Below are 16,949 nucleotides of genomic sequence, written 5' to 3' on the forward strand. Positions count from 1 at the left end.
AAGGGTATTCAACTCACATGTGAGATGTTTCAGAGTTCAAGCTGAACTGCTTATGATCTACTTCTGATGTGCTTTTAATATCCTTTGTCTTCCTATTGACTTGCACTAGGAAAAACGAAGTTCTTGTCTCTACAAGCTGTTTTACAATCATACAGCAGGGTTAATAAAATGCACTATAAAATCTGCAAGAACACACCTATATGGTAATAAAGAGTACAGAAAATCCATACCTGCAATGCCACCTGCCAGCCACACAGAGAAAGCGCTTGGTGTGTTGTGATGATCTAGAGTCAGCCATTCACATATATATGTGTAGGGAATAAAGTATATGCAGTAACCTGGAACATCTCTCAGAATCATTGCTCCAGCTCCACGATACATTCCTGTAAATCCCTCTTGTCTCAGTATACAGTATACACAATGTATTGGGCCTCTGTAGGTTGTTTGATAATAAAAGAGTGATGTCTTCTGGTTAAGTGACAGGCCTTCTTAAACAAAACAGAAAATAAATAGTATTAAAGTATAGTACTAAAAGTTAGAAATTATGCCAATTCAATTGTTTGGCTCAACAAATTTGTCAGTACAAAGGCAAAAAGATACTGATGTTGAAGTATACCTTTTAAATACCCAAAAAAATATAACAGAATTGCTTTAGTACATAGAGTATAAGGCATGTTTGGTTCAAAGTTTCCATCAGTGTACCTGAGGAACCATATTAATAACAGGCAAACACAACCTAAAGGCCTTAACCACCCAGTCTTGGAGCACTAAGCCATAAGAGTACCTAAAAGGGCACCTTAAATGGAGCCCAGTTTGTGGGCAGTGAGAGCAGTATGGCAAAGCTTTAAGTCAGATATGTATTTGCTGACAGACTAATAAAGTAAACATCCATGGTAATATCTAAGATCTGCTTTTTAGATCAGAGCCCTCTTTCTTTGAAAAAAAATACTATACATACACTGAATGACTAAAACAATGAAAACAGTGACATGTGGCGGGAACATTGATTATATTGCTACAATGGCACATGCCAAGGGTAAATACATTAAGCAAAAAGTGAACAGTAACCTTTTAAAGGTGATGCATTGAAAGCAGAAAAATATAGAAAGCAGAAAGAAATGAATGACTTGTTTGGCAGGGGAAGTCTAGCTTATTTGAACTGAACCCACAAAAGAGAGACGGTGGAACAAATTGTTAAAGAACCTATTGGTGATTAGGAGAGAAAGTTTAAAAAAACTCTATGTTCTGGGACTTTTAAAGAAGTACATATAACACCATACAAATGTATAAAAACCTTTTATTAGCAATATATCTTAATTTAAAATCTCCATGTAAGGAAACAAAAACAAAAATTAAAAATGGCCACCTTGTTTGAAACAATTGCAAACAAGTTTCAAGTTGAGCAGCCAGGTTATATTGCCTGATGATGTCATCCTTCAGGGCTGGAACTGTTCCGACATGTGGAATGCTGATGTGCTGGTTCCGGATATTCCTGGCAATGGGTAAGTATAAGAGCAGTGTGGGGGAAACTGGTGCAGGCCTGGTAAATTCACAGGCATCCAAATATAATTTTGCATACCAACTAATTTGGATATATTCTTTCCTTGTGATGTACTCTTTAACCTGTAAGTATTATTTAAACATTATTATCTTCTTCAGCCACCTGTCTTTTGTGATGATTATGGTACATATACATATATATATCTTTTGCAATTATCGTTCTGCAAAATATATATTTGAACCAGTTTTTATCTAATTTTAAGTACATCCTCCCTATCTTTGTTTGTTTACTTGGATATCTACATATTGCTTGTTTGCCTACTCTTCTGTACTGGTGATCTCCCTTGCCTCTTGTGCTGATCTTTTGACAGGTCAAGTTGCACCACTGCTTATCTTGTTTGGTGGTATGTATTGTTTGTTATTTAATTTTGATTTTAATTATACTGTTATTTGCATTTATGAAAATTGCTGGTTATGTGATTGTATTTCTTTGTTATAGTATATTGTATCAATCTACTTTGTTTGTAACCGTTTCCTGATGAAGCAGAATATATCCGGGAAACGCGTCAGAACATACAAGAATATTACTTAAAGTTTGTATGCTTAAGATACCATCTGCTAAATTAAGCATTATAACCTGGCTGCTCAGCTTGAAACTTGTTTGCAATTGTTTCAAACCGTGGCCATTTTTAATTTGTTTCCTTACATGGAGATTTTAAATTAAGATATATTACTAATAAAATGTATTTATACATTTGTATGGTGTTAAATGTACTGCCTTAAAAGTCCCACAAAATACAGTTTTTGTTACGTGGATCTAAGCTGAGGCCTATTTTCAGGTTTCTCCAGAAATGTTTAATAGGGTTCAAGTCAGGCCTTGTCAGGATGGACCACTCTAGAAGTGTCCCTAATCTAATGCTTTGTTGTCTTCGCTGTGTGCTTTGGGTCATTGTCATGTTGGAGGGTGAACCTTCATCCCAACCTGAGGGCCTTTGGTCTCTCAAGTGCATCTCTGAAGTTCAAACCAATCCCGCCAATGATATAGGGCTTCAGACCAAATGTCACACTACTCAAAACCACACCCACCAGATTCACCAATGACTCAAGGCCACACCCACCAATGACACATTCTCCCAGCAGCACTAGCAGTTTCTAGGACACTCCCTTGGCATTGAAAATTTCTGGGGACGGGGCCAGAAGAAAGATGTGTCCAAAAAGGTAGGAAAAAGTACTTAAATCAAGGCCGATTTTATATATAAATAATATATGTGGAATATTGTGATTTAAAAAAAAAAACATTTTATGAGGCAGCATTAGGGGTCTATTTATAAAGCAGTGAATCTGACATTTACCAAACAATCTCTGGATGGAGAATCTTCTAGGTCTACATGTCTTCAATGGCAGAGATTGATTCTCCACCAAAGAATATTTGGTGAATGTCAGATTTGCTGATTTATAAATAGACACTGGGGTGTTGTATTTCTTAACTTAACATCTTACAGAATTTAAATATATATAGGATGTCTGTCTATATTTGTTTTTAATTTTAAGCCTGAATAAAATGTAATTATTTTTATTGCTAAAAAAGCTTTATGGCCAATATACTTGAACAGGAAGAACGCACAAACAAATTCTATGTTATCCATAAGTTCTTTTAACTTTTCAGTTACTGGGAAGTGGTACACTATCAGTTAATATCAGTCTGTGCATATAGATCAATGCAGATATGGAATAAAACAATTAGATACCAATTGTATCTGATATTCTACTTTACTTTGCAAATTACTTTCTCTGGCTTTGGGTAATTATCAGGTCAGCTGTAGGTAATTAGGAATGTGGGAAGTGGCTTGCAGGACCTTAATATTTAACTTTGGATCTTACATAACTGTGATAATTTCAACCAAAACAGAGACAATGAAAACAAAGATAAGCCTCTCTGAACAAGCCGTACCAGAATGTAAACATTGCAAAACATTAGCAAATCTCTAAGTATTGTAAACTCAAGTTACACTGAAAGTTTATGTTTTGAACAGCGAAGGGTGACCATATGAAGGTTTAATTTGCCAAGGGTTCAGCCTACTTAAAGTCAAATCCCATTAAATATGGAGGGGGGATGGTAACTTTCTGGCCATTTTTAATGTATTAGACAAGTTACATTAAAAAGAAAGGAAACATAAGGCTTTGGCTCTGCACTGACATACTGCCTTTTTTTGTTTTCTTCATGGAGCTTCCAAAGCAACATTGCAAATAAACAATATACTCTTTTAATATGTTTGGGGTGCCCTAAAACTGTTGATGGGGTTATGAAATAGTACAATTTTTGATGTTCATCAACAGCATATACTGATCAAATATGTATCTTTTTCTTTGACATCTTGGCTAATATACAGACACAGCTCCCTAATCTGAATCATAGGTGGTATTTAATTGTAGGGTAATAGGATCACTTTCACCAGCAAACAGAAATCAGTTAATAGTTTGTTGTAGTTATCTATGGTGCAAATCAGTCCTGCTTCTGCCCAATTTCTATCAAACTCCCATTAGGAAAATAGAGAGCATAGGCGATACAGTATTGGTAAACTGGCCAGCAGCAAGACAGTTCAATAAAGGGAGATTTGAGAGAAATATACTAGAGTACAGGCAATTGTTTTATTATACCAATTAGGAGTCTGCAGATGATACAGCATTAAAAAATATCAAGCAGCAGGACAGTTGTAACCAGAATATGTCCATTTCTATTTACTATAATGGGGAAAGATGGTTGAATATGAGTTGCTACTGTGAGGTGGTGTAGGTGCACATTGTTCCTGAGCTTTGTTTTTTTACTTCATTTATTGATGATAACATATTTGTAGGGTTTTTTTTTTTGGGGGGGGGGGGGGGGGGATTTTTTTTTTTTTTTTTTTTTTTTTTTTTTTTTTTTTTTTTTTTTGGGGGGGGGGGGGGGGGTAGATATGTTTTTATTGGCATACTATTTTTTTGCATTTGCTTTTTATACAATCATGTAAAACAAAGAGTGAATTATAAAATCAAATCATATTTGGTATATAAGCCAAATGGAACTGTGCATGCAGATAATGTCCTATTTAGGTATTTCAATAAAATCTAATATTTACTTTTTTGAATCACCTTGTGGCATTTGCTCAAAATATACAAATACCATACATGTGCAAACACAACTGATTCTAATAATCATAACTATATGCAACTACCGGTAATAAGGGAATATCTGTTCATACATACAGACATACGTAAATTTGGAAAATGTTGTCCTTTGTGTTGGCAAAATACCAGCTACAGTCCTGTTAATAATAAATGTGGGACCTTGCTCTATAATCTCACAGTTAACATCACTTAAAATCCCAGACAAAATACTGTAAAATCAACAAAATATTTTAGGGTTGTTAAACCTTTTGTATAAAGCTAAAAAACAAGGAAGACCAAAGGGAAAAAAAGAACCAAGGACAATGTTTTGTTTCTGTCTGTACCTTCAAGTTCCATTTACAAGAACACTACCTTATTTTTATAGGGGCATCACAGAGCCAGAAGTTAGTAAAAAAAAAGTTAGCCAGTGCACAGTAATTACACTATTGCACACTTAAGGAAAACTTTTACACTTACCTGCCTACTGCAAAATACTGATAAATTTATTACAGCTGTGCGGTCTCCTCACCATAGGGTAATGAATGCGGTAATGGAAAATGCTGCTAGGCTAATTGTAACATCATGTACAATGTAGAACCTTCATGATGCTCATCTAATGCAGGGACATGTGGTGTTTCAATCACAAGTCTTCTATTTTCTACTGTTTACAGAAGCAGGGGTGCTACAGCAGCAACTGCAGCAGCTACATCATCTTTTAGGGACTGACCAACACAGAAACATCCAAAGCACTGGCTTAGCAGTCTCCCTCACCCAGCAATAGCAATGGCAAAGGACCAGAATAGAACTCTACTGCTGTTATAATATAGTTGCCCCTAAGCCTTACAGCAGTCACATGGGCAGTTAGTTATGCCCTTGCTAGCTAACTATTTTATTGTATGCAGAGTTTAGTGTGGAATTGACATATTAGATTTTGTGTAAACTAGATGCCCTAATTGTTTAAAAGTTATAAGCATAAAGAAGGCCTTCAATTTTAATAAACAATTTTTAGTTTCAATTCATTATCTAAATAATACAAAACTACACTGTTTTGATACAATTTAATTATATATATCCTACCTGAAAGGGAAGTTTGAGCTTGCATTTGCAGTTTTATCTTTACCAGGTCAACAGGTCCACCAATCCCAACAGAAACCAGTCCTGCTAACATGCTGGCACAAGTCAAGTCTATGAGGTCCCGGGAGCATTTTCGGTCTGTATGTCGATGCTGACTAATAAATCTTTGTGCATTGCTGTAAACGCCAAATACTACAGAGTTGTAAATTGCTATGCTTGCCAAAGGGAATGACATTCCTTTAAAGAACCCAGCAACCTGGGAGAAAAGTAATACAAATAATATTTATTTGACTTGGAATCCAACAAATAAAAAGGCAACATGATCACATATACAATATTACCAAAATCATCAACTTTTTCTCATTGATACATGATTATTATATATATATATATGTATATATGTATATATATATATATATATATATATATATATAAAACATATTTTTACCAACAAATAAAAGTAAAAACAAACAAATAAAAATAAATGTATATTTATAAAATAGGGAATTGGACATTCCCACAAACATTACTTTGTGGGAATCATCCAGTTCAATGTGTTTCATTGGCAGTAATTGTTTCCCACCAGGTAATGTTTGAGGGTTTGTCAGATTTACTTATTTTTGGATAGATCCTATAAAGTGGATTTATATATTTTGTAACTATACAAGGAAATTAGTTTAGCGCATGTAAACCCAACAGGTAAACATTTAGACCACTTCCTATAATGTTTACACTGCTTCCTATAACCTTTTAGAGGAATTATCCCATTAATGTCTTACAATTTTTTCCCTAAATATCTTATGTGTGGCCACTTGACTGTTATCTCTCTTCCAGTATCTGAGCATTAAAGAGGAGGTTGGAGTACCAAGAATTGAGAATAAATGACATTGAGGCTCGGTAAGGAAGATGCTATCAATAATGCTGTGAGCTGCCCAATGACATGGTGTTGCCTATGATATAGGGAGCTTGGAGAAGCTAAATGAGCCTGCACATCACTGACAGAGCAAAGCAGGAACAGTTAGCCGCTGGCACACACAAAAAATATTTTTACCAAATGCATAGGCACACACTGTTATTACATTTTGTTAAGGAGATTGTGTTTTTTGAAGAGCAGAAAAATAAGTCATAAATAATTGATTAAGAATGTAATGTGTGAAAGGCAGTAGCGGTTTTCCAACTTCTGGATATTGTGTGGAATAATTCCACAGACAAAGCAGCTGTAAACTGAATTTTATCTATGCACTTTTAACATTCTCAGCTGTGTACTAAGCTCGGTCAATAAGAACATCTACATTTAATGTGTGTGTTTGATGTTACTCAGTAATAACAACAGAATCATCAAAAGCTCTTTTACTGATAGACATTTGGTTGATTTGCTCCAAATGTATTAAAATAGGTTAGTATAAAATGAAGAGTAAATTATTAAAATGTATTTTTTAAGCTTCACAATTGCAGGCAGCAGATGATAAATACAAGATTGAGCAAAAATGGTAATGAACAAGAGAAATTGGAGTATACAAAACCACCTCGCTTTTACTGGTAACTATCTGGCCTAGTCCATTAATGTGCTGGAAAGTGTGGAGGCAATACGATGCTTTCTAGGTCATCATTTTACCTAGTTGTTAGAATTTTCAGAAGGAAGTTAACAATAGTAGGTTCTGTATCATGATCGCTTTAAAATGAGCATGGTTATACTGTATGCCACTACATACTGTAATATTATGACCTACAGTAGGTGAACAGATGATTTAGTAAAAAAAAGTATGGTTTGCCCTGCCACTTTAACAAAGCATAAACATTTTGTTTAGAAAATACATTTAAGGTTGTAGAAGGTACTGTAGTATATTACTGGGGGTTGCTCATGGTAACGGGATGCTTACAGGGCAGACACGAGGCAGCAGACTCCAAAAGTTAAAAATAACAGCAGTTGTGTTTATTTTAGCCAGATGTTACAGCACACACTTGACAACTTTATTACAAAACAATAAACAGTAGCCCGGCTGGGCATCAGGCTACCTCCCTTGGTGCCCTCTCTTCCAAACACATACACTATATCAGTACTGTTCCACTCACAGTTTTGTAGTACTGTTTGGCTGCCGGCTTTCCTGGAACCCTCTGGCTCTCTCTCAGCCTGAAACACTCTGGCTCTCTCTTCAGCCTGGAACACTCTGGCTATCTCTCAGTCTGGAACACTGTTATATTTATCTGTCTCTCCTGCTGGTGGCGCTAAATATCGTGTTATAATGTACTACCGATGGCCACCAGCAGATAGTCACATTCAGGGAAAACTCACGATACAAACAGCTGCAAGCCTCTAATTTAGGAGTTTGCCATTCTTGCAGTCCTTGCCAGATCCTCAGTGCTGTTTGGCCTGCTGCCTGCTGTGCTCTTTGGTCCTGGCCCTGTTCCTGTTCCTTGTTCAAGGCTTGTGATACTGACCTGACCTGAGCTTGTTTACTCTTTATTTCTGATAAGTTTGTGGTGGTGTTTAGTTATTTTTTGGTTTGTGCACATTATTTGTTATTTGCATTTTTTTGGTAATAAACTTGTGTCACTCATCAATATTCTTGTTTTGAGTAATGCCATTAGCGATCACCTGCCACACTGCTAGTACAGTGTGCAACAAACACTATGGCTCTCTCTTCAGCCTGGAACCCTCTGGCTCTCTCTCAGCCTGGAATCCACTCTGGCTCCCTCTCAGCCTCTTGCTGATCACTTCCCTCAGCCTCTTGTTAATCACTTCCCTTAGCCCCTTGCTGATTAATTCCCTCAGCCTCTTGCTGATCAATTCCCTCAGCCTCTTGCTGATCAATTCCCTCCTCCTGGCACCTGAGTGCAGGTGGATATATCCCAAATCAGGGTCAAGGAACCCACCCTTTCACTCCCTTGGCCAGCTCCAGGGCCCTAAAGCCCCTGTTTTTTCCTTCTAAAATCCAAACATATTAACTCTTTCCCTGGAGCCACTTTCCTGACACTTTTATGAACACTCTGTCACAGTACATGGAAGATATCACTGTCTTTGCTATACTACAAATCTTAAAATGTCTCTGCTATTCTAAGTCCCAACAACCTCCTACTAGCATAGAAAGTTATGAATTGTTTTTCCCCACTCCTGCATAACGTTTTTCATTGCACATTCTACTCTTAGTGGTCTTACCATTGTATTACAGGGTGCAGAGATGGAAAGAGGTACCTGACCTGGCAATGCAGTTGAAATTTGCATGAATCAAAATCCTGGTTTCAGGGCATGCAAAAAAATATTTTTTAACAAAAACATAGCATAGGCACTGCCTCAGCACATCAACAGGTTTTTGTTAGTTTGCAAATGACAGGTTACATTTAGAAAAGTAATGGTTGAAAAGCCAAATTGCAGTGTACTCACATTTTCATTTCTGTAAATTCTAAGAATGCAGTTAAATGTATTTCCATATCCTTGGCCAGCTTGTAATCGAGCCTGAAAATACAGCATTAGGAATAAATCTTAGTTTATGTTTGGGGTAACTTGTTTAGCATGATCTGTAATGTCAAAAGTCACTTGAAATTTGAAAATAAATGAACATTGAAAATAAATACTTTTAAGCAGTGTTTTACATTTGTTTGAGAATTCCATCTGTAAATATTTTATTATTCTATCTATAGAACTGGTAATGTGATAGTTAATGTGAAGGTAATTGGTAGGTTTTTTTCTATATCTTAAAAGACATTTTCTATCTATCCCAACCTGGCTAGGAGACCAATGTCAGATGTATACCTAGCATACTACATTCACAGACAATGTGACCAGGCAATCTGGTTGGTGCAGGTGGACTTTCAAACATTGCCCAGACAGAATGCCATCCAACATATTACTGAACTTTTCAAGAGCTTGATCAGTGTTTTCCTTGGCAAAGTATCATCATTGATGTTTGAAATGGGGTACATTGGAAGCTGATTCATATCATTTGCTGTGGAGCTGTCCCAAGATTAGATACTTTTGGAGAACAGTGGTCTCTTATGCCCTATACAACCTGGTGAACTATTTGCCACATTCTCCCAGTTGGCCCCAATTTGGGGATCTTGCTCTGCAAGGCTCACAAATAAATAAAGGATGCAGCACTCTATTAGCAATACTGTCTTTGGTGGCTAAGAAAACCATCTTGCACTATTGGATAAGCCCTAATCCCCCTAGTCTTGCCTTGTTTCGGGAAAAACTATGGTATTTATTTTAGATGGAATGGATGGTGGGGTCTTTGGATACAGAAACTCTTGTCACTAAATTTTTTTGAGGTGTGGGAATCTTACATTGCCACTCTCTCATTATCTACAATTGCGAACAAACAACATAGTATGCATATCACCTGCTTGATAATGATCCCCCCGGTACTATGCTAAGCACAACATTTTGTGTGCAAATTATTTTTTCTTAATGTGAACATATATAATCCACTGCACCTATTTTTTTTTCTTTTCTTTTGCTTGGTAAATTGTTTATCCCAACACCTATGTTATAATATTTGATATGTACATGATTTAGTATTCAGTATGTTGTGTAATTAATTCCTCTGAAAAAAAAAAAATAAATAAACGCATATTCTGTTTTTGTACTGTTCAGCCAGAATTTTACAGTTGTTGAAAAGAAAAAGGAGTCAGTGAAATCCTGCAATGGAGACACATGTTCTGGTAACCATCCTGTTGTGTCTCTCTTTGGTAGACAAAGACTAACCAATGAGATACAGACAGAACAAACCAACCAACCTCAACAACCAACCCCTACATTAAATAATTCACTGTCATGCCCCATGACTTGTTTTTTTTTTTTTGTATTGCTGTCCAGTTTAGGGTCTAATAATTACAAATAACGTGACTTTACCAGAATCAACATCTAACTTTCAATAAATGCTAGTAAAATCCCAGAACATAACTTATCAATGAGAACATAGACTGGTGCACTCCACTGCCTTGTAAGAAACAACAGAGGCGAGATACATGGAAGAAGTCTCTGAAGGTATTAGAACAACTCCAAGTCCTACATCAATATGCTCCCAGCTCACTTTCAGCTGCTGACAGGAAGGAGATCCACATTTTATAATGATAGCAAGAGTGTTTATACAACAGCAATAATATTATAAGTGATAGTCAGCATGGCTTCAAGAAAGACCAAAGTTGTCAAACAATTTTATTCTCTTTTTATGAGGAGGTAAGTAAACAGGTAGACAGTGGAATAGCAGATGATATAGTGTAGTTGGACTTTGCTAAAGCATTTGACACTGTACCCCACAAACGGCTAATATGCAAGTTTAGGGTCAATAGGTTTAGAAAAGTCAATCTGTAAATGAATAGAGAACTGGTTTAAAGATTGCATCCACAAAGTTGTAATTAATGATTCATACTCTGAATGGTCTAAGGTTATTAGCGGTGTACCCCGGGTTTCAGTGTTGAGACCTTTACTGTTTAACATCTTTTTAAATGATATGGAGTTTAGGATTAAAAGTACCATTTCTGTGTTTGCAGATGACACCAAACTATGTAATGGAATTAAGTCCATACAGGATGTCTATAATCCACAAGCAGACCTGGATGTACTGTTTAATTGAGCAGCCAAGTGGCAAATGACATTTAATATTGATAAATGTAAAGTTATGCACTTGGGGGCTAACGACATGCATGCTTCATACTGTCTGGAAGGAATACATTTGGGGGAGTCAGAAATGGAAAAGGATCTGGGGGTTCTGGTGGATCATAGACTTAACCCCCCTAGCGCTCTAATTCTGTACAAATTTCCATGCAAAAGCGGTACAATTCTTTTGCATGGAAATTTATTTTACATTGTAGGCTATAATTCTTAGTGATAACTCCCCAAAATGTGTCCAATAGTTATTTAATTTAATTAATTTATTAATAAACTTAAAAAAAAATAGTTCAAAATGTAATATAACCATACAGTAGCATATATATATTATATATATATATATATATATATATATATATTAATTATATATATTATGAAGATTTCTTTGTATTGGACTCAATACAACTATTTTGTATTGAATCCAATACAAGATGATTTAAATTTCCCGCTGCTCCGGCGCCCGCACCGACGTCACGGTAAACCTTATAGATCACGGCTCTTCACTTTGCGCCTGGAGATCAGAGGGAGAAGACGTGTCCCCAAGACCTGCAGGGACCAGAAGGACAATGGGGGACAACAGAGCACGGTAAGTGGGGTTTTTCTTAGCTTAAAGCGACCCCGAGTGTGACTCGGGATTACCGCCTTTTGCAAGTAAAATCCACCCCGAGTCACACTCAGGATTACCGCTAGGGAGGTTAATATTAGCATGCAATGTCTGCAATATCTAAAGCTAGTAAAGTACTTTCTTGTATTAAAGGAGAAATAGACTGCAGAGATGGATACATAATCCTGCAGCTGTACAAAGCATTGGTCAGACCACATCTGGAATATGCAGTCCAGTTTTGGGTACCAGTTCATAAAAAAAGACATGAGGAATTGGAGAGAGTGCAGAGAAGGGCAACTAAACTAATAAAAGGAATAAAGGAGCTCAGCTATGAGGAGAGATTAGCTGAACTGAATCTATTCTCCCTTGAGAAGAGACGTTTTAGGAGGATATGATCACCCTGTGTAAATATATAAATGGTCCATATAGACCATTTATATATTTATACATTCACAATTATTCACTTTGGGGTCATTACAAAGGATAAGAGGGCACTCTTTGCGTCTGGAGGAAAAGAAGTTTAAGCTCCGGATAAGGAAGGGATGCTTCACTGTAAGGTCTATGAAAATGTGGAATCGGCTCCCTCAGGAAGTAGTCAGTAGCCAAGTGGCAAATGACATTTAATATAGATAAATTTAAAGTTATGCACTTGGGGGCTAACAACATGCATGCTTCATACTGCCAGGAGGTAATACATTTGGACAAAGGACAAGAGGGCACTCTTTGCGTCTGGAGGAAAAGAAGTTTAGGCTCCGGATAAGGAAGGGATTCTTCACTGTAAGGTCTGTGAAAATGTGGAATCGGCTCCCTCAGGAAGTAGTTTCAGCAACTACTATAGATTGCTTTAGGAGAAAGCTGGATGCTTTTCTAGAAGCACAGAATATAACTGGGTATTAAGGATTTAGAGTAAAGATAACAGTGACTGTTGATCCAGTGAACATCCTGATTGCTTCATGGAATCAGAAAGGAATTTTTTTCCACTATTGAAGCAAATTGTACCAGGGTTTTTTTTGCCTTCCTCTGGACCAACTATGTTTTTTAGGGTTTTAAATCTGGGATATGTTTATTTCCCTAGTGGTTGAACTTGACGGACTTGATGTTTTTTTTCAACCTAACCAACTATGTAACTATGTGTGCTTGACTACATACACAACCAAACAAAACATTAATAGTTTGCATCACTGGTTTCTCTATTTCTGAGTGATGGCATTGCATATCAACCAAACTCAATTGTTGGTGGAACACGATCAGCACTTTGCAATGTTTGGTTGGCACCTCCAAGAACAAAGAATGGTTGACACCTACAAGATATAAAGAATGGTTTAGGTATCTACCTCCCACTTTTAAGGCATTCAATTAATACATAATTGTACATATATATATAAAACATTTATTTATTCGAAACTTCTTTAAAATACATAAAACCATTATATTGATCATTGCAGTCACATATTAGGGCTGTGTTGTGTTGATAAAGACTAGGCATTTGATGTGTTTCACGGCGCAAAGTCTGCTTCCTCAGGAACAAAACAACATCTGTCTTTATAGTGGCTCCCAAATATCACACCCAGACGAAAAACTTTCTTTGAATAGTATTAAATGCAGACCAGAACCACAGCAAAAAGACTAAGGGCTACCGAATTCAGCAACTTGAATAACTTCATAAACTTGAATTTCTCAAACCATGTCCTTTATCTCCTGCCTCCTCTTTGTCCAGATACTGTTCAGCCATTCTACGAAAGACTCGTCTTGTTGGTCTGGGTGCGATATTTGGGAGCCACTATATAGACAGATGTTGTTTTGTTCCTGAGGAAGCGGATATCACTTCGTGAAACACATCAAACTTCGAGTTCATCCTATGTCGAGTTCGTCGAACGTCGAGTAAAGGCTGTTCACTTTTCCCCACACAGGTAACACAAATTGACCTTGTTTACTAAAATCCTGATAGAAAAACAACCTCTGCTTCTTCAGTAAATCAAGCATTCAGTAGAATTTCCCAGTACAATATTTTCATCTAGTGCAGATCAAAAACAGATGATATTCTTGGAAATTCAACAGGAACATTTTTTTCTAGTCAAAAACATTAAAACATTAGACAAATATATTGCTATAAAGTATAGGGAGGAAACATTTGTAGATTGTGGCAATTTTTATTATTAGGTATTAAGAAGATAAATAATCTCTAAACAAATGTAAAAACTGTGTACTAACACCTTTATTATATCCTGAGTTTTGATGTTTAAATTGTGACACAGAAGTGGCAGGAATATGATCTGGTGTAAAATTGAAATAAAAAAAAAGGAATTATGCATGTTAGGTGTCTCTTGTGTAGCTAAATGAAAAAAAAGAGTCTGTTTCTAAGGTGAAATGTAGGGCTAATAATGTAAAAACTCTTGTATATCCTTTTTATGTTGCTAACTAATATTGCTTTTGTATCCAATTCTATTACATAACATAATAGTATACCTAAAACATGATTGTCAGAAGAAAAAGGTCTGTATATCACTATTAACACAGCCAAACCCAAGGAAATCAAATACCTTAACAGTGTCCAAAGGATGTCCAACAATAACACTAGCAGCCCCTGTATATGTAAAAGAACAACATTATAAGTTGTAATATACATTATATGTAAGTTATACTACTATTTATTAATAAGTAATTAGGAGCAATTATCTCTTTTTATTACATTGTCAAACAATGGAATAGTTGGATATTGTGAAATATCCAATTGATATATAATATGTTATCCTAATGATAAATAGTACAAAGGAAAAATACTTTCTTACCTCCAAGATACCCAGCAACAAAATCATCTACCTGGACCCTTCCCATTATAAAATTTGCTTCCACAGTTTCTTCTCTTTTTGCAATCACAGAACTTTTACACAGAACTACATGGCTCGTCAAAGTGTATTTGCTTTCTTTCAGTCCAAAGGTTTTTAATGCACAAAACAAATGTGTTCTCCTGGCAGATGCAGCAGTATTTCGTGTCATCTGATTTTTCTTACCAATGCCAGTAATATAGTTAATGACTTAAATGTTTTTTTTTCCCTAGTGTTACAGTAACATGCTTGCTTTCGATCTGGAGAAGTACATTAGGAACTGAAAACTATCACTGTGGCTCTGTCATGTCCAATTTGCTTTGCCATAAATACATCATATGTTTAGCAGATGGAAAGCTATGCCATATTTTCATAAAGGACATTTGCCAAACTTTTTCTGCTGTCTGTATTTCCAGTGACCACAAATATGAAAACAATAAAAAGAGAAAACTGTATTTCACACTAGAGATAGTTATTTAACTGACCATTAATTATATATAAAATCTTTATCTTTGTGTTCAGTTCTGAACCTATCAGTATCTCCTATGTCATATGGTATTTTAATATCTAAAGAATGAGACCACATTTTCTGAGCTAACAATGATTTCAATTAAAGCTATAAGTATTATTTTTCTAATTGTGTCTAAGCTTTCCCACCTAACAACATCTGAAATTTTTGTTTGTTCCTGTAATGGATTTAGACATAATAGTGTTCCATTCTTGTTTAATGATACTTTGCAGACTGGGCTTTTCATTTACAGATCAACGTAAAACTGGAATAAGTGTCTGTGTTCTGATATAATTGTTATTAATTAACAAAATTAAACTTTCACTCTGAACTTTATCTTGTTCCTGGCAGCAATCCTTTCATAATTTGAATAATCCTGATTTATCTAAAGCCTTATTTTATTTGTTTAAAGTAAAATTCAGCCTTTCAAATGGAAGCTGCATATTAGATATGTGTTCAATTAAATGATGTTTCATATTTTATTTGAGCCATCAATAATCCTTTGACATGCCTGTTGCCTTATAAGCGTTCTTTAAAGAACATACTTGGTATTCCAAGTCTACCTACACCTAGACAGAGTGTATACTGTACTGGGAGGAATAATCCCCTGCTAGCAGTGCCTGAATAGTTGTGATGTCAATGTTTCTAGACAGCCTTTGGTTTTGAATGAGTGAAACCTCTTCTCTTTTGAGTGACTATGACCTGACACCAATAAGCATTTAAACTAGGTTTCCTATGATCACCATGGTAAGGAGATAATTCATGACTCCTTACAGCTGCACTTTGCAAGCTGTGGTATATGTTACATACTCATGATTACAACATTGACGCATTATTTTGCACTTTACATAGTCCTGACTGTTGAACTTTGTAAACCATACATGACATTACATATGCCTGACCAAAGTATGTCATGCTGATGAATGTTAAAAAAGAAAAAAGCTAGCTTTGTACCGGCTCCCCACCTTGCGTATACTATCAATCATTCCAGGTCATTGGAGGTATAGTCGGGACTTTAATCCAAAGAAGGAAAACCTAAAAAAGTAATCATATACTATCTTCTGGGGCTTTTAGCTAGCTCTGAATGGTAATTAAGTGATTGAAAGGCCATGTATTACATGAGAAGAAGGGGGTCAAGATGCAGAGGGCTGTCTGTACAGTTTCAGTGTGAAAGCTGAGAAAGTGAACTTAATATTTTCTGGTAAATGGGATTAAGGGACAAAGTAAAGATATGTTTTTAACCCTATTACAGAGAAGCATGCACATATTTATTATTTAAACAGGACATCCTGAGTTCAGGTAAATTTTAAGAAGTCACCAACTACTCATGAAGTTTGTTTTTATAGTAAGTTCATATACACTGTTAGCTCTCAGTCTTTATTCTGTGTGCAGAAAATTATATTGGAAGTGTTTTGAATGTTTGTCCTGTGTACCTGTACATGTGTTGTAATTATTAAAAGGCATATTTTAGGTTAAAATGATTACAGAATATGGGTACATTTGGGCAAGGTATAACCATTTTTGCTAAAGCAATTTACACTACTCAGTGCAATGTATCCACATGCATCATTTGACATGGCATGCTGCATGGGACACAAACAGAAATAAATATCTAATAGGGTTTCTAGTCTCCTTCTAATTAAAAAAAAAGCAAGTACCTGAAATTCTAACCCTTAAGAAAAAAAA

The 16,949-nt window shown here is 35.9% G+C and overlaps 1 protein-coding gene across 2 annotated transcripts in view; it reads right to left on the reverse strand.

Moving 5' to 3' along the window:
* The window catches only part of SLC25A48 (solute carrier family 25 member 48), a 33,436-nt gene extending 18,569 nt beyond the window's left edge, over window positions 1-14,867 (reverse strand). Inside the window, exons 1-5 of one of the 2 annotated variants that reach the window (XM_072400728.1) lie at window positions 14,720-14,867; window positions 14,471-14,514; window positions 9,101-9,172; window positions 5,722-5,974; window positions 231-488 (exon numbers count right to left, since the gene is read on the reverse strand). In XM_072400728.1, coding sequence (XP_072256829.1) covers window positions 231-488; window positions 5,722-5,974; window positions 9,101-9,172; window positions 14,471-14,514; window positions 14,720-14,765 — 673 coding nt within the window. In that variant the 5' untranslated portion in view covers window positions 14,766-14,867. The remainder of the gene's footprint in view (window positions 1-230; window positions 489-5,721; window positions 5,975-9,100; window positions 9,173-14,470; window positions 14,515-14,719) is intronic. The other variant, XM_072400729.1, reaches the window with a different exon arrangement.
* Window positions 14,868-16,949: the final 2,082 nt, after the last annotated feature.

This window comes from Pyxicephalus adspersus, chromosome 2 (genome assembly GCF_032062135.1).
Source record: "Pyxicephalus adspersus chromosome 2, UCB_Pads_2.0, whole genome shotgun sequence".
In the NCBI taxonomy this organism is placed as follows: Eukaryota; Metazoa; Chordata; class Amphibia; order Anura; family Pyxicephalidae; genus Pyxicephalus; species Pyxicephalus adspersus.